This window comes from Lissotriton helveticus, chromosome 4_1, assembly GCF_964261635.1.
Source record: "Lissotriton helveticus chromosome 4_1, aLisHel1.1, whole genome shotgun sequence".
NCBI classification, from domain to species: Eukaryota; Metazoa; Chordata; class Amphibia; order Caudata; family Salamandridae; genus Lissotriton; species Lissotriton helveticus.
Window position 1 is genome coordinate 147,630,209 of NC_136063.1, and position 22,294 is coordinate 147,652,502.

Sequence of the window (22,294 nt, forward strand, 5' to 3'; positions counted from 1 at the left end):
TGTGACGTTTTGTACGGGTAGAAGTAGCCATGCCTGTATTTGGTCTGCATGGGCTATGTCTAAATAAGGGAATGATTTCTATGCCTATATTAGGGCAATGTGAATTGTACCTATATAAGGGCATGAATCGGCAAAGTTCACTCGGAGCCTAAAACGCCACACAACAATGTGGCTTTTGAGGGGGCAGCCCTTTTTACTTGCACATAGGAGAGAGGAGTCTACCCTTTCTTAGGAAAACCAACTCTGGCCCCATCACTCAGGTCCTTTTCTTGGATTGTTATTTGTGTAGGTGCAGTCTTTGAAGATCCGGATGATGTGTGGATCTGGCCTCTGAGAGTGAAGCAACTGTAGTACGAGGGGCTGGTTTCGTTGAGCATCCTCAGTGTAGTCTTGCGTTTATCTGGTTTCTCAGATAGAATTATCTAGCCAAGGATCTTGTGATTAACAGACTCTGGAGAGGCCAGTGCAAGCTCTCTTCTGCTAGTCATCTGTCTGACTACACTTGGAACATCTCGCTTTGGTCTCCCAACCCACATCCCACTGACATCGCTTGCTAATCTCTCGCTTCAGCGCAGATAGACTAGGAAAGGGCCTGTGAAAATGGTCCTTGCTTTATTTAGCTGTTGCATTTCATTTTGAATTTGGCACATTTTATGACAGGGCATTGGCTTCCCACGTATTTGTAGAATGCACTATCACACGGAGAGTATTCTGGTGCTGAGCAGGTTCATGACTAGCCATGCCAAGGGCAGGCTTTCATTAATCAAAGAGACAGGTCTTTAGATGTTTGTAGAACTTTAGAAGAGAGGAGGTAGCTCTGATGTGAAGTTCTCCGTTTTAGGAGCGATGTTGGAGAAGGTCTGATCTCCAAATCCAGTTCTTTGCATGCTTCTGATGTGTGCATGTAGCAGTCAGGCTGAGTTGAGTGTCTGTATGGATTATGAAGGATCTGCGGCTATTGAGGTAGGCTGGGTCCAAGTTGTGTTGTGCTTTGCACATGAGTGTGAGTAGTTTGAAATGAGCAAGTTTGTATATCGGGAGCGACTGGAGCTTTTTAAGGTGCAAAGTGATGTGGGTGCTTTGTGGAAGTTTGAGGGTGAGTCTGGCTGCTGAGTTCTGGATGGTCTGTAATCTTCTGGTGAGTTCTTTTTTTAGCCCAGCATAGAGGTATCATCTACATCTACCCTACTTCCCTGTAAGTAAGTAAGTAAAGTAAGTATACTTGTATAGCGCACTGTTACTCCATCTTGGAGTGTCCTGGCGCTGTATACCGCTGGGGAACCCGTCCTGGCTTTCCCTGTGAGATGGTCCCTCCTGGGCACCTCCAAGGTGAAGCCAGGCATCCCCGGCGCTGATGGGGCCGTTGTGGAGATTAAGCAAGCTATTGCCCAGAGTTGCAGAGTGGGACCCATGGTTGGCGTAGGCACCTCGGCGAGAATTATCGAGTCCGCAGACATTGACCCAAGACCCTGCCGCATCGGGAATTGAACCCTGGTCCCGGGCCGATCTCAGCTTCAGGGTCTGCCGCTTCTAACCAGTGAGCCACACTTCCCCTGTAGTGTGAGTTTGAGTCTGTGGCCTACTGGTTGAATTGCAACATGATCTCCTTTCACTACCTGACATCCTGTGGGGCTTTCTTTCCTGGGCCTCGGAGTGAAAAAGGGTTTTACCATACCCTCTAGATCAGGGGTACTCATAGTACGGGCTGCTGGCATGCCCGGCAAGCCTTCCCTGGTGGCCCGGGACCTTGCAGATATCGTACCCGAGTTGTTTTTTTTTTTTGTAAAGTGTGTCTGCAACCAGAGCGCGACTCGGAGACTATGCTGCTCTGTGGGGGCCGGGCGATTACTGCCATAGTCAGAGTGGGGCTGCAGGGGCACTGAGAGGTGAACAAGGCCTCATTAACATGCCAATGGTCTATTAAAGACCTGTGAAGTGCTCGGGTGCGGCTGTGTGTGTGTGCGCCTGGAAGCTGTGACAGCCCGGGCACACACAGGCAGGGTGAGGTGACAGAGGGAGGGAGGGAAAGGGAGGGAGGTAGAGAAAGGGAGGCAGACAGAGGGAGGGAGAGCGAGAAGGAGTGAAAGGGAGGGAGAAGGATTTACACTCTTGTAGGATTCATTGACTCTAAATAATGTGCGTTTTATGTAAAGCGCTCTGTGACCCTACATTAGAATGGGCATCGCCATAATAACAATTCATTGCGAGAGGGGGGCTATAAAGAAATGAGGGGAAGCACTGAAAGGGAATAGTGACGGCTTCCTTAGAGAAGGCGGGAAGCGGGGCAACAAAGGCTGTCGCACTGGGAGGCCACTAACGCTAAAGACGACCCTGCCCAATGCTATTTCAGCATTTTCAGTAATGTGGTGCCACTGTCCCACCTGGGGCAGAGTAAGGCCCGTGACCAATGTTTGACCTCTCTATGTGTCCCTGGGTGAATCTGCGGTGTGATGGATGGCTGTCTATGGGGACAGCTCGCCCTTTGGGTTTGGTGTAATTACAATTCCTCTTCAATTCTTGGAGAGAGCTGTTCGCAGAGATGAAGCTCTGAACCTTACTCCTGAAAAATAAGAGCAGTTGTTGAAACATCTGTTGGAGCGAGAGAGTACTGTTGTTGCCCTTGGGTATTTTTGCATTATACTCGACCACCAGTTCGTTAACTAGTGCTTGCCTAATCTGATGCTTAAGGATGTTTTAGCATTTAAGTTCAGCTTACAAGCAAAGTAACCTTTTTGCCTAGCGTTAAGCCACGTCTATAACCCACAAAATTGGGGTTTAGGTTCGCAAATAGATTTTCTCTCATACACATTGAAGTACCTCAGTTTGCCAGCTGTAACGCAACCCCACTCACCATTGGCTGGAGTTGTGCACCCTCTGTGCACTGGCTGATGTAGACCCACTGCAGTACCCTACAAAGAAGTGAGTGTATTCCTGCAAATGGTAGGTGGTTCTACTTGGTGCTCTTTTTGTGACAGGGCCCACTTTCCGATCCCATCAGGCAGTATTTTCACGAGCACATTTAATGTTGAATAATAACTCACCAGCCGCATTTCAGAACCTGCACTTTATTTATGATGAGCAGATTTTAGGGGGGGTGGATTTTAAAGAGGGAGGGAGACAGAGGGAGAGGTAGGGAGAGGGAGGGAAAGGGAGGGAGAAGGAGGGAGGGAAAGGGAGGGAGACAGAGGGAGAGGGAGGGAAAGGGAGGGAGAGGAAAGGAAAGCGAGGGAGGGAAAGGGAGGGGAAGGGAGGGAAAGGGAGGCAGACAGAGGGAGGGAGACAAAGGGAGAGAAAGGGAGGGAGAAGGAGGGAGGGAAAGGGAGGGAGAGGGAAGGAGAGCAAGGGTGGGAGGGAAACGGAGGGAGAGGGAGACAGAGGGAGAGGGAGGGAGTGGGAGGTAAAGGGAGGGAGAGGGAGGGAGGGAGAGAGAGGGAGACCTCAGAGAGAGGGAGACCTCCGAGTAAGGGGAAGGGAAGGAGAGAGAGGGAGACCTCAGAGTGAGGGAGAGGGAAGGAGAGAGAGGGAGACCTTAGAGTGAGGGAGACCTCAGAGTGACGGAGACCTTAAAGTGTGGGAGACCTCAAAGTGAGGGAGAGGGAAGGAGAGAGAGGGAGACAGAGTGAGGGAGAGGGAAATAGAGTGAGGGAGAGGGAAATAGAGTGAGGGATGGGGAAACAGAGTGAGGGAGAGGGAAACAGAGTGAGGGAAGGAGACAGAGAGAGAGGGAGTGAGACAGTCAGAGTGAGTGAGACAGTCAGAGTGAGTGAGACAGAGGGAGAGATGGAGAGAGGGAGTGAGAGGAAGTGAGAGGGAGTGAGAGAGTCAGAGTGAGTGAGACAGAGGGAGACAGAGAGACACAGGGAGAGAGGGAGAGAGAGGTAGAGAGAGGGAGGGAGAGGGAGAAAGAGAGGGAGGGAGACAGAGACAGAGAGAGAGAGATGTGTATATGCCGGATCTGGTGGCTCAGTGGACGAAGGCATCCGCTGCAGGGACCTGTGATCTACCTCATGGTTGCAGTTTTTTTTGTTGCTCTAGCCCCGCCCCCATCCCCACTGACCCTGCCCCCACCAGTGCGGCCCTCGGACACAAACCACACAGTAAATTTGACCCCCGAGAGAAAGTTTGTGAGTACCCATGCTCTAGATCCTTGAGCGTGCCGTACATTATGTGGGTCTGGGCAAGATGAAGCCTAGAATGTTTGAACCATTGTCCCAAGGCCCAATCTCTATGCGTTAATGCTGTTACATTAGTGACATTGGTGCCACCTTAACTGTTTCTCTTGTGTGCTTGTCCAGCGGGTGCCCCCAGATGACTGAGTGCACGTGAATCTGATACACAGATTCCAGATGTGTTGCAATCATCTCTGGGTGCAAACTGTTGGTCCTGTCTCACGTGACAGTACCTGCACCAGTCCCATGAACAGTTAGGACATCCTGTCCATAAATCCTCTGTCAGCCCCCTTGACCAGCTAGAGAATAACCCATATTTTAGTTTAATACCCAATTCTAGTTTCAGTGGTATGTTCGTGAGGTGTAGTGTTTAAGAACATCAAAGCATCTAAAAAATAAAAGTCCCATATCTCACCCTTCTGGTGTTTGGGACTTGTTCCCTGTGGAGCAAGAGTGGTCAGGGCCCTAACACTAGCAAGAAAGTGCGCCCCAACGCCCATTTTTGCTATTAAAATAGCCATATTTGGGGTGCAGTGGCCCTCACATCATTGCCTCAGTGCCACTATACTTGCTGCACTAATGGTAGTGAGATAAATGAGCTTACATATCCACCTTCCTCAGGGCATCTCTGTGACAAAGCTTTTTCTGTCCATTCATAAATCAAACTATCAGCCACCATATCGTGCCCCCTCCTCTGTGCCATATCTTTGATGCTATCCATGGAGCACGCTCCTTTCCACTTTCCCCTGTGTCATTATTCTGTGGCCCCAGGGGTCCTGATGATCAGGGCTCTATCTTTTAATAGGACCCTGCTGGTCTCCTCCCTGTCACCCCTCGAACCACTTGAATGGACATCTGCATGTGGATAGTGGTTGAAGTAAGCGGGGTGTATGGGAACGCTGGTTCCTGTGCTTTTTTAATGATACAAAAACAGTTCCCACACTCGTGTTAAAAAATAATCTTTGAATGGTTGGAGGAGACCTCTAAGGGCCTCTGGGTGAAAGTGAAAGGAGGAGGTGGTTTAATGTGAATGCGATGGAGGGATAGAGAGCTAAAGAAGAAACAGGTATTCTCACCAGGGCATCTGAAGCCTGAAAGAAACGTAAATGTGTGCAATTGGTTAATCTTTACATGTAAAGGCTGCTCGGAACTGAGTATAGGTTTTAATTCATAAAGTGACTTAATCTTCATGGTGACAAAGTTGTATTATTTTTGAGAGGTAATATATGGGTGTTGAGTTTTGGAAAGCATCCTTTTAATGGTCTTAGGAAATGTGCGCACTAGGTACAGTCTAATTACCTGTTACTAAAATATATTCTTTGAATGTACTTGTTTTAATTTAAACACCGAATAATGTCGTGGCAGCCCATCTCACACTTTATGTAATACAACTTTATGACATACATATTCACAGTGCTTTCAGTTACAGGCAGGGACTTCATAGCACAATTAATACACATGTCATTATTCTGCACTGCACCAACTGGGTTTCAATTTTCTAACTCTCTGGTCTCACAAACCGACATCTGCAGGGACCGCATTAACCAACTGAGGTTTCATGATGTAAAAGAGAGCATTACCAATGATTATGTAATTCACATTATTTTCTATTTAAAGCATGCATTATGTTATACGCAGTTGGCTTAAGGTGGAAAAAAAAAACAGCAACCTACTTAAAGAATATTTTGTTCTTTTTAGCCACATTTTTGACCCGCCACCACAGCACTCAGGATCCCAGTTGCCATAATTTTTTTTATATACTTCAACTCCTGGATGTTACTGAAGACATTGGAAATGCAACAAATAAACAAAGTAGGGCCTCCAAACCATCTTCATCTACAAGTACTTGCTGAGGCGCATGCGCCCCTCTGGGAACACAGCCATGGATCAGTGCGCCTCACCGTCAGAAGACCTTTCTCTGACTTACAGGGTCTTTGCATCTAAGCTCCTCATCGGCTGCACCGGCGCAAAGTATTGATGATTCTGCCCCTTAGTATCGCAATCATTTACACTGGCTACTCTCATTTTATGAGCAATGGTGGCAGATGGGACTAGAAGAGAAAAGGGTGAATCCCGAAAAAACTTGCGTATAATAGTTTCATTAATTTGGCCCTCTGTTTGGTCATAGTAATATTTCAGCATTTTGTAGGTGTTTGTTGTTGTAATGTTTGAAAAGTGTGGCTAAATGGTTAGAGCGGCAGACCCTGATGCTGAGGTCTAGCCCGGGACCAGGGTTCAATGCCCGTCTTGGCGGGTCTTGGGCTCAATTTCCTCAGACCTGATAATTCTCGCCTCAGTGCCTAGTCTAATCATGGGTCCCACGCTGCAACTCTGGCAATAGCTTGCTTAATCTCAACAACGGCCCCAAAAGCTGGGATGCCTGGCTTCACCTTGGGGGTGCCCAGGAGTGGACATTTCACAGGGAAAAGCCAGGAAGGGTTCCACAGCGGTATCAGTGCAGCGCCGGGATGCCTCGTTGCTGAGGCAGCCGTGCGCTTTACAAGTACAACACATTTACATTTACATTTTCCATCTGCTGTAGATTTCACGTGGCTGTTGTAACTGAAAAACATTTGTGGGAGAAGCTTGGTTTTCCTGGTTTCACAATCAAGAGTTCAGTCACAAGAGGACTTCTATTGTTCTTTAGCTCAGTCATGAACTGCCTGAAACTTCACCAGCGACAACAAAACAAACAGTGGACGCTAGTTGAGGCTTTCAATCCATTAGACAGGGAGGGAGAGAGCAAGGACGTCCTGGAGTGAACAGAACTGTGTGCCACATCTCCTGGTGTCCAAAGCAGCATAGGGGGGGTCCAGCCGGTCCATCAAACCTGCTTCCTTTCCTCATTTGGAACGAGGATTTCTGCTTATTCTGACTGCTCAATCCACCCTTCCTCTGGACAAAAGATGGATTTTTGTTTTGCAAGTGTTAAACTTTGCATTTCTTGAATGTTAGGATCTGTATACTTCCAATAAGTGAAAGTGATCTTGGGGCTAAAATATTACCGGTTTGGGAAGGAAGGGTTTAATTAAGAATTAAAGAAGTTGGGAAGAGGGCAGGTTTCTGAACATTGCATGTTAGTTAACTTCTTAATCAACAGGTATAGATGTTAGGTGCTTTTCTTTTCTATTTCAATAGTTTTCATCTAGACTGATGTAACAGGAATACCTTCAACCATTCTCTCAGTCACCTGAACAGCCCTTTCTGAACCACACCCACACGCATCCTTACTGGAATACACTCGTCCTGAGTAATGCACTCCGCCATGTCTGGGAAGGGTTCAACAAGGGAGGAGGCAATAGTTGCATGGTTTACAGCGAAATGCGCCCAAGAATAGGCCAAGCTATGTGTTGCTGGAAGAAATGAGCAGATGCAGCTCAGCCCCTCTTGTTAAATCTGTGCATTTTGACCCCTTCGGCTCACCCATGCTCTTCTTACTCTAGTTTGTTCTGCTAAACCCACCACTTTTGCTCACCTGTATTTGGTGCACAGTTGGATTCCAAGAGGCCCGCAGCGGTCCACGAAGCTTTCCTTCACGCCCTGGCGGATGGCACGTGCTGTGCTGACCTTGGTCGTCACAATTGGGCAGATCCTAGAGAAGATGTACACAAGCACTGTTGTTATTGTGTAACTGCAAGGGAACATTTATGCATCACATAATTTACTATGTATGTTATTGCTACAAGTTGGGAAACATGTTGGTAGTTGCCTCGTTTCATGTACCTGGCACGCCACACTCACCCGTACTATATCGTCCAGAGTCAATCTATCTAAAAATGAGTGGTTAATAACGAGACTTGCCTAAAGATTGAGCCTTTATAACTGGAACTTCTCTGTGGCTCCACAATGCCCTTCAGAGCCGGCAGAGTAGAGCTCAAACTGTTCAGAGGGACAGGTCCATTTGAGAATAAGACCAGTAACAGCATAGTGCGAGAACCAGGATAGGATATTATAACCAATTTTACAGCCAGGTCAGAAATGTCACCTCCAGTCCTGGAAAGGATATCGCAGCCCATTCCAGAAAAATCCAGGAAAGAACAGTTACTTGTAATCCTTGTTCTGCATCATAGGCATAGTAATTGCATTGATAAGCACTGCATATTTCTGCCTAGTGGTGGGATCTCTCACTGCTTATAAAGTTATGGTGACCTCATTACTCCCTCCCACTAACAATCTTTAGTTATAGGTTTCACATAATGAAGGATGAGACCCTTTTTCAACAGCATTTTCACAGACCTTTGTATGGTCCGTTCCCATGTGCAGTTGCACATGGTTAAGTCAAGACTCCAACAAGTGATGCTTTGATAAACCTTTATTCTCAACTCAAACCCCAGGCATCGGCAAAACAGAACTGCTCCTCAACCTCCTCCCGCCATCTGACCCACCACCCAACGTTCTCCCATTCCAACCCTGCTTATAGAAGACTCTGTCCATGGTAACTAACCATGGTAAACCCTTTGATGTTCCAACTGTGTCCCATGTTGCAAACACAACACACTACCCTTCTTAAGAGAGTACAGAGTCCGTGTTTAGTGTCTGTCTGGTGGCTCAGGGGTCTGTGGGAAGCCCATATATTACGAGTAGCAGAGTCACAATAAGGGTAACTTAATTCCGCTTCCACGTCCTGGCTCTCTCCCTTTATCAAACTGCAGGTAGATTCCACAGCATCTGGAATAGAAAGAGAGGAGCAGAATTCAACAGCTCACACCCGAGCGAGCAGGTACATATTGTATTACTCCGGAGGAAGCCTCAAGCAAATAATGCCTGCAGATTGCTTCTAGGTTAGAAATCCCATGTGGCCACCCAATATATTTCTGTGACAGGTATGTGCATGCAGGATCCCACAGAGGCCTAGGGGCTCCAGGTAGGAGGCTCACACACTGGATGACAGGCTTCTTCCATGTACATTATAGCATTGGAAGATGATCTAAATCATAATGGCAGCATTACCCACAACTGGGATGGCCCCAAGAGGTCACAAAGAAGTTGGCCTGAAGAATGCAGAACTGTGGTTCTAGTCAAGTAGAAGAACAAAAGGCACACCAGACTTTGAGGTTTTGCATTGTTTCTATAGCAGAGAATGCCTGCTGATGAGGGACATAGGTGGGAAATAAATTTCCTCGTTCAGGTGAGGCTCAGTGAGCACCTTGGGGATACAAGTAAAAAGATTAATTGGGACAACATTTAGGAAGGTCTCCTTAGGGAGGAGTTCAAGTCTCTGGATGGTGTGGCCTTAAAGGGATTGGGCATCTATCTGACCAAAACTAGGATAAGATCCCAGAAAAACAAGAGGCACTTGACTGGAAGTAACAGGTGAAAAACGACCATCAAAATGTTATGTAACATCAGGTAGACCTTACAGATGTCAACTTGTGAGCCAGATTATTTAAGACGTTTGAAAAGAATTTGATATTTTCCTTTGTCTCAATAATGAGACGTATCAGAATAGCAGGCGAACTAGATGTTAAGCTTCCTGAGGTCAACCCTCATCACTGGGTTCAACCCAAAACTATACAAATTGTTGTATTGTAGTAAAAACTAAAGTCCATGTCCTTGTCTCTCGACTTTAAGTAGGTGTCGACATTCTTCGGCATTGTTAGGTTTAACACAGGTTCATCAGGATAAGATCTCAGTACATGTGCCAAGGAGGAACTGGCTGCTGTTCAAATCCATTGCTCATTGTGAGGCATCTCCTGATGATCCTTCTCCTACCTCGCAGCAAAGACCGTCACTGCTTTAATTCAGGAAGGACCTCAAGACCTGGCTGTTTGACTTAACAACAGAGCCTTCGACAGACCAGCAGTCCACCCACTCCGTCTCAGGGCTTTGAGACCCTTATGGGTGAGTAGTCGGCTTTGATTGATTGATCACCATATGCTGTGTTGCTCGGCCAGCTCAGGGTCCCAAAGGGGCTTTTTTTAAAGCAACATATTGTTGTAGAGCTGAGTATGGTACATGTTAGCTAATGGTTGCTTAATCAGTTGTAAGCAGACATACATCATACACAGTTTTATACCTTCATAGGTTCATCAGGTGGGATATATTTATTTTTGTTCACCCAACTTCTTGCACCATCAGTGCTCCTGACACGCCTGAAAAAGTCCTATAATGTCTAGTATAAGGACTGGACATCCAGGAAGCACTCTCTCCTTCAAAGTATACTCTTGTGACCTTGAAACCCAGTACAGCTTCTTTACACTCGCACAGATTGCAACTTGCTGTAGTTGATCTTGAACCTGAGATTGGCAAGACACCGGAAATGAGGGGCATTAGCTCACCACCATTGACACTAAACGACATGCAAAAGCGTATCCAAGAACCAGGACAGATAATTGAAGCTCATCAATGAGCCAGAACAGAATGTTAAAGCTCATCCCAGGGCATAAAATTGCAACACATTCTAAGACCCGGACAGAATGTACACCCTATTTCAGAACCAATAAACAATATTACACCCCACACCAGAACTATAGCTCAATATTACAGCTCTTCTCAGTACCAGGACTGAATTTTATGGCCAGTCGTAAAATTAAGACAAAACAGTGCAGCCCACTCTAGAGCACGGACCAAGCTCGCCCATGAATGAGGATGTAATATTAACCCCTTCCATGATGATGACGGCCCCCAGCCGTCATGGCACACAGTGCTCGTGTGCTGATGACTTCTGGGGGCCGTCATGACCACGCCCGCGATCGGAATGTCCAGCACAGGAGCGGAATTCCGGCCGCGGGTAAGGGGTTAAAGCTCATCCGTGATCCAGGACAGAAATGGTACAATCCATCTCCTCACAAGGACTTGTCTTTGGTTTCTCATATTAAAATGTATTTATTACTTAAGTCTCATGAAGGATGAAGACAACTTCGTCTGGAACATTCACAATTTCTCAGATAGGGCTTAGCTCTAGTTTCTGAGTGTACTCACATATTCTCATCAAATGAACATCTTTCTGGTGTTTGCAAATTTAGTCTCTGCACTCACAAGTTCTCACATGTTCAGCACTTTAATAACAGGGCGTTAAGTGCTGAAATCACTTCTTCTCCCCAGAGCATATATCAGTTCTCAATTTGTGAACTTGTCCAATTCCATGGTGGATATTCCTACTCAACCCATATCGCTTCACCAGTTGTTGGAAGAACACAAATCATTATTTGAAGATAGACTATGATAGGTGAGGGGCTATGAACATAAAATCATCCTCAAACAATAGGCCATTCCTGTTACACATAAAGTCTGGCATGTTCCATTAAGTGTCAGGAATATGTTATGAAGAAAAGGTCATAGGACCAATAGACACCTCTCATGTAACCTTTCCAAAGAAGAAATCTGGAGACATACAATCTCAGGTCTTTGAACAGAAATATTTTAGTTGGCTGTTTTTCCCGTCCTAGAATTTGAGAAATGTTAGCTCAGTTAGCACAGGCGAAGGTGTTTTCTTCAGGTAGAATTGGCCGAAGAATCATTCATTGACAGCGTTCAACACTCCCTTTCGTGCATTTGGATTTCTACGTGTGGTGTTTGGGCTAGCCTTAGCGGCATCGGTTTTCCAAAAATTGATGTACAAACTTTTTGTGAATTTTAAAAATGTTCTGGCATGCACGTGTGTTGGGTAGTGAACTTGATGTTTTGGAACATAATTAATTTACTGTATGAAAGGATAAGTGTAGGTTTAGGATTGATGGATTGAATATTTGGGTCACTGAATCTCTGGTGAAGGGGTCAAACCTAAACTGACTTAGTAGCGGTTATAAGAAGTAGCATGCGCATGAAGATAAGGGCCAATTAAGGTCTTTCTTAGGTTTGTGTGAGTCACATTTTAAAGACAAATTTGCTTTGCAAACTGAACTATTGAGGAAACTCTTACAAAAAGAAGTTCAGTATGTTTGGGAACTAAAGAATGTGCAGCATTTGAAAATTTGAAAGATCTTATTGTTAACGTTCCAGCTTTAGGTACATTCAGGGATTATGGACAGTCTATTCTGCTTGTTGATGCAGGTGGAGTTGGGTTAGAAACAGTTCGGATGCAATTTGTGGATGGGAAGGAGTATACCATAGCGTTCGCTTACAAATGTCTTTCTGCAGCAGAATGTAATAGCACCATAGAAAAAGAAGCGATGGCTTGAGTTTGGGCTACAAATCATTTCCTTACTGTTCTGTGGGGGAAGACATTCATTTTGGTAACTGGTCACAAGCTGTTGGCTTACTTTATCTTCCTGTATTTGTTTTGTTCTGGGTTGTGAGGGTGTATGTGTGTTATGTTGGTGAGGGTTCCAGACTTCGGTAGTTTGCTGGAGGCTGGAGCAGTCACCGGGAGGCACGGCGTGCTGTCTTGGATCGCTTGAATAAAACCTCTTTTAACTTTACTCCACCTGCATACCTGCTTGAGCATAACAATCTTCTCTCACATACATCTATTTATTTGGGTGGTAGATTGTGGAACTCACATCTTCTCACAGCGATGGCCAGCAGTTCCTTCTGGACATTCACACTTGTTGAACTGTTTGCAGATGGCACCGTGCTGACAAGGTGGGATGCATGGCTCGATCACAGCTAGAGGGGAAAAAAGACTGTAAGTGAGAAGAGATTGTATGCTAGTACATGCTGCAGAGGAATAAAAAAGAAAAGCTTAGGTAAGCAGAGGATCCAGGGTCTGGGGCAGTGCATGCAGCTCCAGAGATAGAGATAGAAAAAGCACAGGAACAATGTGAGCAGAGGATCCAGGGTACAGAAGAAGAGCAGGAAATACATGAGCAGCAGATTCATGATCTATCTGGGGCAGTACATGCTGCTTCAGAACTAAAGGGAGAAAAAGAGAAGGAACTTTCTGTGCAGATGATTCAGGGTCTGTGGCAGTACAGGAAGCCGAGGTAGAAAAAGACCTGGAAGTAGGTGTGCAGATGGTCTACGGTCTGACACAGCACAAGCTGCTCCATAAGTGGAAGGAAGAAAAAGACCAGGAACTGTGTACGCAGATGATCTAGGGCCTGGTCCCTATTATTAAGAAAATGATTGGTAAATGGCACAAATTCTAACACACGTGCTTTGGATAAAGACAGCAGATGCAGTCAGTATGAGGCTTATCAGAAAAGATTTTTTTCTTCAGGCATAATTTTGCACACGGGCTGGATCTAGGAATAGAAGCAACTCCCAGGAGGAACAAATACAACAGAATGTGCTTCATAATGTTGCATTAGTTGTGATTTTGCCACATCATGTAGTCAACTCCACCTAATTTGATCCTCCACTACTGTGCCTCTAAGTATAATTAATAACAATCCAGTCTGTTTCTTGATATTACTGATTAATCTATACACTGTAGACTACAAGGTTATAGCGGTTTCCTAACAAATATTATAAATATAATGTTTTTATTAAAAATGAACTTTTAAAAGAGGGCCTTTACAGCCTGCTCCTGAAACCAATAATTTTTAGGCCCCCGTTATGCTTTTAGTTACAAACGGGAAAATACTTTCTTCCCTTTTGTACTCCATCATTGACCTTTGTGCAGCTGTGAAAACAGACTTTGGCACCAAATTGCAGTTTACTAAACAAGGTGTCAACTATACCATTTTTGTTAGAAAAAACTTTTTCTGGGCAGAGCACAGACTGCTGCAGCTTGATCAGCATGGCTCAGCTACTTCAAAGGTCTAATACCAGATGCCAAGAGGAAAGACAAATATTAACAAAAGGAGCAATTTAGTGGTATGCAGCAAGAAAATTTAGGGGCTTATTTATGAGCCCTAACGTCACTTATGGGCTGCCGTTGTGTCACTTTTTGTGAAGCAGCGGCGGCGTAAATAATGCACCATGTTGCACCATATTTACAAAGTGACGCATCTAGGCAAATGCGTCACTTCGTAAAACCCTGCTCTACATTATACCTGCGCCGGGTATAATGTATGCAGGGTGGGCGTTCCCCCGCAAGAAAGAGTCGTACGAGTGTCACAGTGAAATCTATAAGATTTCACTGAGCCACTTCTAGGATGCCAATGCGTCAAAACCTTGTGAGGGTGACGCAGGCCCCTTTCACATGGGGCTTGCCTCATATGAAAGGACAGATTGCGTCTGTTTTCAGACACACCCCAGCAATGCGCCACTTTTGGGCCGACAGATACGTGAGTAATACTGATGTATCTGTCATTCCTTGTGACATGATGCGTCAGACAGTAAATATGACACATCCATCATGTCACAACGAGGGCGCACTGAGAAGTGTTGCATCGCTGCTTTCCCACAGCGATGCAACACTTCTCATAAATGAGGCCCTCAGTTTCTCATAGTGGAAAACAGTGCTGTCACCAGCTTCACAGAGGACACAAGAAAATGGGTAAATGGGTAGAGCAGGGAAGGTATTTTTACTGCACCTACTTTATAGAAAGGGCAGTGTGGAGGAAGTGACACGGTAAGAAAAGACATGGGGCCTGATTCACAAAGGGCCTCCGCAATCGTGGTGTTCGCCCCGCAGACATGGGGGAGTCTCTGCACTCGTGGCGGAATATCCACAATTTTCATTGCGAAGATTCTGCACTGAGTGCGGAAACTTCCCCGCGACTCCGAGGCCGCCACCACAAGAGCGGAGGTCATTCGTGAATCAGGCCCATGGTAACTTCACCTGCCTGTGGGCAGAGGCGCAGAGTACTTGGGGAAAGTGTCACAGCAAAGGACGATGTTATCTGTTGAAGGACTTACATAATACACAAAAAGAAGTTACAGGGTGTATCGAGGAATTGTCATCTCAACTACTTCATAAGGTACAAAGACTGAAGGACACTGTGGATGAGAGTCATGCTTTACACCAGCCACACTGTACACAAAATGAGGAGCAGGGTGCATATAAATATTTTCCCCTTATAAACCTCAAACAATCTATAGAGTGCTGGGTAGGAAAAATACCTTTCAAGAGATCAGCCTCAAAGAACATATAGTGGAAGAGGCAGGTATAAGTTGTGGGGACGATAGGGCAGGCTAGAAAAAGGGCAGGCTAGAAAAAGGCCAAGCTGGAAAAAGGCCTCAAATTCACATAACACTTGGTCGGAGGCACAGCATGTCACATGCCTCAAAGGACAAACAGACAGAGTGGAGTAAAGAGCTGTCTCTTACCTGTTTCACACTGGTCTCCCACAAAGCCAGGCAAACACTTGCACTTGTTGAATCCTTTGCACCACCCTCCATTCTTACATGTGTTCTCACAGAGAATTGGTTCTAGATGAGGCATAAAAATACAAAAACACTTGAAGTGAAAAACAATGTCTGAGTAAATTGTGGGGAATGGATAAGGTTAGATCTGTGTGAGGCGGGTGGGATCAACTCTTGGGTGAAAAGGTGGGGGCTACATCTTGTTTGGGCCCAGGATTACTGGGAATATTGTCTGCAGCTGTACCTCATCTTTAACTGGCATGTATGCACAGATAATCACACCATTTTCTAAGATAGGCCAGGCCCCAAAGCTGTGGAAAAACAAAACTGCAAGGTAACATAAATCATCTGGGATCCACTTTATAGATCTGTCTACCTGTGGGTGTGCTTGCGCCGGTAAACTCAGAATATTTAATAATTTTCAGTGCTCCTGACTGCAAGTACTCAGGGCCATATTTACTATTTTATTCAAGCGACGTAGTGCAGCATCCAAAGTTTCTGCACTGAATTGCGCTTGACGCTGAGTACAGCAAAGTAGTTACTTTGCATTAGTTTAGGGCTGCCTTCCAGTGCAGCTTTTGCGGCAGAAATTAAATCCCAGATCAATACTTTGCACCACGTCCGTTGGTGACGTTACATTAGTGCAACATGTTTATAAATTTGGCCCTCAATAATTTCAACTCATTTCACTGAGGCCAGCAGGTCTTTTAAGGGTTTAGTGGGCCTTTATCCTAACACAATGAGAAACCTAAGCAATTGTTTACAAAAATATCACTTGCATACATAAATTCCTGCAGCCTTTCTATAGAGGACGAAAATAATTGCCTGATCAAACCTGGGTAGTCAGGCTCTAAGTGCCATCCTTATTGTCTTGTTACTTGTCACAGAAACCACTTAGTAGTGACTTTGAAAATCTCACCTCTTTGGCTTCTGTTTTCTTATTAAATTATGCCCTCATGGAGGTTCGTTTTAGTGCCTGCACTTCCCTGCACCTGCACCTACACTTTCCCACCTTTACTTTATTCTTACTTTACATCACCCACCTATACATTTCTTTGAAATGAACTTTACTTTGTTCCCATTACTACCTTCTACCTTGACTTCATGTCCATTCCCTAACACTGGACGTTACCATTATGCTGGTTCCCAATTTAACCTTAATCATATTTTTAATTTAATTAGATTGCTTTCAATTAATATCAGCCATTACGCTAACCCCAATTGGAAATAAATTACAGTAATATTAACTGTAAAACTATCCTAAATTTAAAAAAAGTGCAATCATAATTTATTTACAGATAGATAAGTGATTTTATTAAACTTAATGCTACACTATACTCTTAGGGGCATGATTTTCGAATGAATTTTCTAGTCCCAAACCCTACAAATTCAGTAAATTGCAAGGATTTGCTGGGTTTGCAACTAGAAAATGTGTTTTTCGAATGTACTAACCCATTTAGTGATTCAGTAGTATGTTTGCGGATCACTAAATGGGGTTAGCAAACCGTTGGACTAGGTATTTCAAAGGGCCTGTTTAGGGGGTTCCTTCCAAATAGTGATTCCTTATGGTATGTAAATCTGGTCGCAAACTATAATATTGACCGACTACTGCAAGGTAGCGGCAGTCCCGTACACAAACAGAAAGTGGTCCCTTGGGGGTGGTCAAAATCTACTTTGTGAACTGTCCTAAAACCTTTTTGGGGAGTAGGCAATGGCCCATGTAACACTTCTACTCTTAAATTTAGCTTTAAAATGTTTTCTTTTTTTTTAAATCTTCCTGTTTTCCTTAAAGAAAAACGGGCTGTAAAGATAGCTTTATTTAAAAGCATTCACAGACATGGCGGTCTGCTTACCCCATCAGTCCATCATCCCTGTGATGGCAGTGAATTGCAGTGAGTCACATTTTGCAACCTACCACGTTAATATTCATGATGTAGCTCGGAATTTGCGCCCACTGCGGTTCAGTATATTATGAAAGGACCTATTAGTACATAGGGTGGTTGGCAAAATACCATTGGATTTATAAAACGTGGGTGTGCAAATGGCGACCAGTTTTGCAAATCTTATCTTAGTACATCTGGCCCCTTATGGTTTAGGCTAAGTCATGGTATACCTCAGCAAATGCAAATAAAGTAAACGTGCTATTGAGTAATGGCAGGTGACTAAATTTCAGGCAATAGAAAGTACACCCTCTCTAACCTACTGCTTCTATCAAGACTCCCAAAGAGCAATAATTTCAGTATTTATATGTAGTACTGTGCATGATTGCTGTAGAAGCCTTCAAGAGGGTAAGGTTGCACTGCCGCTCTAGAGTTGAGAGTCGACACACCTGTATGGCACCTAATGAGTGGAAAATAGGGTGGGTCCAGGCTAATCCTGCCTTACCTTTTTGGCACCGGGCACCCTGCCAGCCTGCAGGACAAACACACTTGTTCACGTCGATGCACTTCCCTCCATTCTGGCACGGAGGTGTACAAAGTGCTGGAGAAGAGACAAAACAAATTCCAGGGACATGTCATCTTCTAAAGTTCTCACACACAGCGCAGGATTTACGTATAAGCTACACAAGCTATAGCTTGGGGCCCCCACTTTCTTGCGAGCCCCCAAAAAATATTATAAGTCCCAGTGACTTTGCTCTGGCAAAGGCAAGAAAGAAAATATTTTAGTTTAATATAATTCCTTAATCCTTATAACATGTTTCAAGGGAATAGATAATAAGCCTTTGTAAATTGTGCCTTTTAAAAGAACTTTTGTTTCTTTTCACCAGAGTTTGCATTTTTAAGTTTGTTATGAATAAAAATTATTTTAAGTTAAAGATTTATTATTTCACTATCAATATACTTCTTAATTGTATTTCAGTTTAACCCTCTAGGTATCCGAAAATCATATTTGTCACTGACATAGTCACATAGAATATCTGGACTTATAAAGGGCCCCATATTTCAAATAGCTTAGGGCCTTATCAAGTCTAAATCCGGCGCTGCTCACACACCAAAATATGAAATGATGTATTCAGATCTACTGATTCTGCAGACATTGTCTAATAACATAGCCGGGTATCACCATGCTGCAGGCATAGTCTAATAGCATACCCGGGTTTCCTCATGGTGCAGACACAGTCTAATCACATACCCACGTTTACTCATGCTGCAGACACAGTCTAATTACATGCCAGGGTCTACGTATGCTGCAGACATACTCTAATTGCATGGCAGGATCTACTCATGTTGCAGACATTGTCTAATTACATACCTGGGTATGCTCATGCTGCAGACAGGAAACAGCTATTACAACACAGCTGTTACCACACAGTTGTTACAACGCATGTATTGTTACCATGCATAACGTTTACCTTTGTGTGCTTTTACAACACATATGCCTTTATCACACATGCCTTTACAATGAATAATGTTGTAAAGGTATGAACGGTAAGGACGTGTGCATAGTTGCAATCAATCAATCAGAGCTTGTAGAGCACAGCTACTCATCCGAATGGGTCTCAAGGCACGGGGGTGCGCGCAGCTCCTTGGCATTCAAGGGTAGCATCGGAGGCCAGGGGGTCGGAGTAATTCCCTGTCCTGTCGGGTATGTGTGGGGCCGGGCGCTCATGGTAATTCATCGAGGAGCCAGGTCTTGAGGACCTTCAGGAACTTGGAGAGAGTTGGTGTCTGGCAGAGGTGGAGAGGGAGGGCGTTCCATGCTTTAGCCGTGAGGAAGGAGAAGGAACAACCTCCTGTTCTGGTCTTCTTGATGAATGGTACTGTTGCGAGGGAGAGCTGGGTTGAGCCGAGGTACCTTTGGGGTGCGTTGAACCAGAGGTAATGTTTCATGTAAGCGGTGCCGGTGTTGTGGAGGACTTTGTGGGTGAGAAGCTTGAAGGTGATTCTCTTCTCAATAGGGAGCCAGTGTAGTGCCCGCAGGTGTTGAGAGATGTAGCAGTGGCGCGGTAGGTTTACGACTATTCTGGCGGTGGCATTCTGGATGTTCCGGAGTTTGCGGGTGAGGTTCTTGTTGATCCCGGCGTAGAGTGTGTGCTGTAGTCCAGTCTGCTGCTGACGAGGGCGTGGGGGATAGTTTTCCTGTGTTCGAGGGGGATCCAGTTGAGAGTTTTACGTAGGAGGCAGAGGGTGTGGAATCAGGATGAGGTGACAGTGATGCTCTGGCAGTCCATTTTGACTTCGGAGTCCAGGATGATTCCGAGGTTGCGTGCGATGTCCTTGGGTGGAGGTGGTTGCCTGAGGGCTGGAGGCCACCAGGTGTCGCTCCAGGCATCAGGATGTGGGCCTATGAGGAGGACTTCGGTTTTGTCTGTGTTCAGTTGTAGGCAGCTGTTCTTCATCCATCTGCCGAATGCTTCCATTCCTTCTCGAAAGTTGCATTGCGAGATGTTGGGTTTGTTGGATAGTGAGAGAATGAGTTACGTGTCGTCTACATATGATATGATGTTATGCCCGTGTGATCTGACGATGGGAGCGAGAGGGGCCATGTAGACGTATGATCCTTGGGGACTGTGCAGGTGGTGGGCATGGGCTTCGAGGATGAAAGGAGGTAGTCTGACCTGCTGTGTTCTGTCGGAGAGGAATGAGCAGATCCAGTCGAGGGCTTTGTTTCGGATTCCTGAATTGTGGAGTCTGCGGGCTGTGTCAAAGGTTATGGAGAGGTCCAGAAGGACGAGGGCCACAGTCTCACCTTTGTCGAGAAGAGAACGGATGTCGTCTGTTACGGCGATGAGGGCGGTCTCTGTACTGTGGATTTTCTTGAAGCCTGATTGGGAGGAGTCGAGGATGTTGTTCTCGTTGATGAAAGAGGCGAGTTGACTGTTGACAGCTTTTTCAAGGACTTTTGCCAGATAGGGAAGTAGGGAGTCTGTAGTTCTTGAGGTCGGTGGGGTCCGCCGATGGTTTCTATTGAGAGGGATCGATTGATGATTCTTTGTAGCTCAGGCGATGATGTCTGCGGCCCTGGTGTAGATGTGGTGGGGGCAGGGGTCTGTGCGGGCCCCTGAGTGGGTGGTCCTCATGGTCTTTAGGGTGTCTTCAATGCTGAGGGCGGTCCAGCTGTCCCGCGTCAGCTGTGCAGTGCTGGAAGCGGTGGGTCTGGTAAAAGTAAAGTAAAGTCCACATTTGTAAAGCGCACAATCACCCGTAAGGGTCTCTAGGCGCTGGGGGGCCGTCGGGAAGATTAAGCGAGCTATTGCCCAGAGTCACATGGTGCTGGGCTAACCTGCCGCCGGAGCCGGGGATCGAACCGCGGTCCCCAGATTCCAGCGTCAGTCGCCCTGGCCGCGGCGCCACACCTCTCCCACTAAAAAAGTGAAGGTGAAGGTAAAGGTGCTATCAGCATATGCGTGGCAATCAGCGTTGTTTAGAAAACAGAAAACCTTTCTGCTTTAGAAAGAAAGAAAGAAAAGAAAACCTGGGCGTCAGCTTGAACAGCTGCCTCATCCCCACAGAGATAAGGAGGATTACAAAAGAGGGTGTGGGGCATGGGGGTTGCGCCGGGGTCCAGTTTTAGGGCTCAGGGCTGGGACCAGGTTTTTTTAAGGGTTGGCACCAGAAGGGGTGTGCCGGGGTCTGGTTTTAGGGCTCAGGCCTGGGGCCAGATTTATTGAGGGGGCAGGGGGTGTGGGGGTATGTGCCAGGGGCCGGTTTTATGACTCAGGGCTGGGATCTAGAGAGGTGGATTTAAATTTTGAGGGACTACCTTTACTATGCATATGCCTTTAACATTCTTGTTTTTACAACTAAATTAGTTGTAAAGGCATATGCGTTAAAACCATAATCGTTAATAAAATAAGTGTGGTAAAGGTTAGGTGCGGTAATGGCAATCGCGTCATAACAGCATGCGCTACAACCGAATGGTTTGTTCCATCATACATCTGCTGCAGCCATAGTCTAATTACAGGCCAAGGTCGGTCTACTCATGCTGCAGACATGGCCTAATTACATGCCAGGTTCTACTTATGCTGCAAACATGGTCTAATTATATGCCAGGGTCTACTCATCGTGCATACATAGTCTAATCACTTATAATATTATGAATGAAATACGCCAAGGAGCATGGCAATCAGAAGTTCCTCCACGTAGAATATTCTTCGATGGAGTGAGATATACCCAAAATGCTTTTCGTTTGAGAAACTGCAGAGACTTAGTAGTGGTTAGGGAGGAAGACTAGAGTGTGAAATAGGAAATCAAGAAGCAGTTCAAGCTTTCTCATGGGGGGTGTTTTGAAGTTATTTCATGGTTTCACATGTAATTAGATTAGCTGGTCTTTTTTTACATTTTCATTTTTAGAGTGACTAGGGAAAATTAATTATATTTTGACACCGTAAGTTTATTTCTATAGGTAAGAGTCTTCTATTAGTAATACCCTGCTATTACAGAAAAAGAGCTGTAGAGGTGGTTGCAATTTTGCTTATCCTTTCTTTGTGAAGTGTCTGTTCGGGGTAAGCATAGCATATTGGTTGTCTTCAAGTGGTTTGATGGTTGTCATTTAGCGTGTCAATGGGACACCATGCTTTGAAATCCAGACCTTTCTTTTGACAAACTAATTGTTTTGTCTTGGAAGAGGTAGGCATTTCCATTGAAAGCTAAAGACAGAGGCAGACTAGTGCAGGGCTCTCAGGTTTCCTGGGTCTATGTGTGATTAGCTCATTGAGTTCAGGTGTGTTTTTTGCATTCTGGGGTCTGTGGTCTTGGTCTTATAAAGGGGTAGACAGGATTACAGATCCCAAAATGCAATGAAAGAACCTACGCCAAATGCACTACACACACGTGGCTCTAGAGAACTTGAGATCTCTACTGGTGTATCCGTTTTTAGCTCTTGCCTGAGACAGCACATGCGCTGTCGCTTGTGAGGCATTGTGTTTTCTTACAGGGGGCTTGGAGCCTGCACGTTTTTCTATCATTGGTTGGCTTCACTGTCACTCTCATTTCCTTGCTTCTTATTGGTCAGCTGCAGTTAGGCTTCCTTCCTCTTCACGTGTTTGTCCC

At 45.4% G+C, this 22,294-nt stretch overlaps 1 protein-coding gene across 1 annotated transcript in view; it reads right to left on the reverse strand.

Annotated features, from left to right (window-relative positions):
- The window catches only part of LOC144827074 (uncharacterized), a 182,029-nt gene that overhangs the window by 40,578 nt on the left and 119,157 nt on the right, over positions 1 to 22,294 (reverse strand). Inside the window, exons 17-20 of the mRNA XM_078685521.1 lie at positions 17,688 to 17,783; positions 15,267 to 15,368; positions 12,611 to 12,716; positions 7,645 to 7,761 (exon numbers count right to left, since the gene is read on the reverse strand). Of these exons, the coding sequence (XP_078541647.1) occupies positions 7,645 to 7,761; positions 12,611 to 12,716; positions 15,267 to 15,368; positions 17,688 to 17,783 (421 nt within the window). The remainder of the gene's footprint in view (positions 1 to 7,644; positions 7,762 to 12,610; positions 12,717 to 15,266; positions 15,369 to 17,687; positions 17,784 to 22,294) is intronic.